The 1184-nt window shown below is 61.2% G+C and overlaps 1 protein-coding gene across 6 annotated transcripts in view; it reads right to left on the bottom strand.

Moving 5' to 3' along the window:
- CD3E (CD3e molecule) overlaps window positions 1-1184 on the bottom strand; it is a 9499-nt gene that overhangs the window by 7050 nt on the left and 1265 nt on the right. For 2 of the 6 annotated variants that reach the window (XM_029957725.1, XM_029957728.1), the window contains exons 1-2: window positions 504-613; window positions 301-411 (exon numbers count right to left, since the gene is read on the bottom strand). The exons of 2 other annotated variants lie outside the window; for them this stretch is intronic. In XM_029957725.1, the coding sequence (XP_029813585.1) occupies window positions 301-352 (52 nt within the window). In that variant the 5' untranslated portion in view covers window positions 353-411; window positions 504-613. Of the gene's footprint in view, window positions 1-300; window positions 432-503; window positions 614-1184 lie in introns of those variants that run through there. 2 more of the 6 variants (XM_029957726.1, XM_029957727.1) reach the window with 2 other exon arrangements.

Here is a 1184-nt window from a genome sequence, read left to right as displayed (position 1 = left end):
CTCACAGGCCCGGGCTCAGGTCCCTGCTGTCCTCACAAGGCCGGGCTCAGGTCCCTGCTGTCCTCACAGGCCCGGGCTCAGGTCCCTGCTGTCCTCACAAGGCCGGGCTCCCCCGAGGGCTCCCCAAGCATCCGGGCGCGCCTTTCCGCCCGGACCTGGGGTCCCTGGCCTAGCGGAGCGCGGGCGGCTCCTTACTCTTCCGGTAAACGGGGCTCCTTGGCGCCCCTGGGCAGCACCAGGGGGGCTGTGCACTTCCCGCGGCCTGGAAAATACGGCCCGTCCTCATCCCACCCTGCTTACCGGACAGGAGGCAGAGGCCCAGAACTCCCCAGACGGTTCCCGAGGGCGTCATCCTCTCACCGGGCGGTCGCTTATTCTACCTAAGATGGCGGAGCCCCGGGCTCACTGCTTCTGAAACAGAAACCGGAGGACTTTTGCGCCCAGGCTGCGGGTGAGGACCCTGAGGGCACCGTTCCCGGGGGCCGTGCGAGGGGGGGGCTCACCATTTTCCGAAGCAGCAGCTCAGGCTGGCGGGGGGCGCGCCTCTGAGCCCCACACAGGAAGTGTGCAGGGCCCTGGGCTGCGGGCTCTACGTCACTGGGAACCGTTCGAGAAGCCACCTGGGCGGGCCGCGGAGAGACGGCCCCGCACCTTCATCCCCCCACGGCAGGCGCGAGAGGCTTGGCCAAACTGGGGGGCATGAAAAATACCGCGGTGTAACCGCCGGGGCCTTGTCCGACGTAGCTCCGCACGGGGCCGCTTCCCAAATCAGCCGAGTCACGGAGGGAAGCACGAAATATTGGCTTTAAAAAACAAAACAAGGATTTTAAGCAATCTCTACCCCAACCTGGGGTTCGAACTCACAACCCTGAGATCAGACGATGTTGGGGGCTCCACCCTCTCAGCCAGCCAGGCCCCCGGCTCTCCTCAGGCCGCGTCGGCCACGGAACAGCAAGGTTCAGACATCTCGTTAACAAAACCTCTCGGCTTGGAAATACAAGTTGGCCTAAAACCACGAGATCCATTTTTATTTTTTTGGCCTATAATATTGACAAAAATAGTTGATTTTTAAAATATCTATTTGTTTCTTTATTTATTTTGAAAGAGCTAGAGAGAGGGCGAGGGGCAGAACGAGAGAAGAGAGAGACTCCCAAGCAGGCCCTGTGCTGTCAGCGTAGAGCCGA

Source organism: Suricata suricatta, chromosome 11 (genome assembly GCF_006229205.1).
Source record: "Suricata suricatta isolate VVHF042 chromosome 11, meerkat_22Aug2017_6uvM2_HiC, whole genome shotgun sequence".
NCBI classification, from domain to species: domain Eukaryota; kingdom Metazoa; phylum Chordata; class Mammalia; order Carnivora; family Herpestidae; genus Suricata; species Suricata suricatta.
This window is presented reverse-complemented; position numbering and strand designations above follow the sequence as displayed.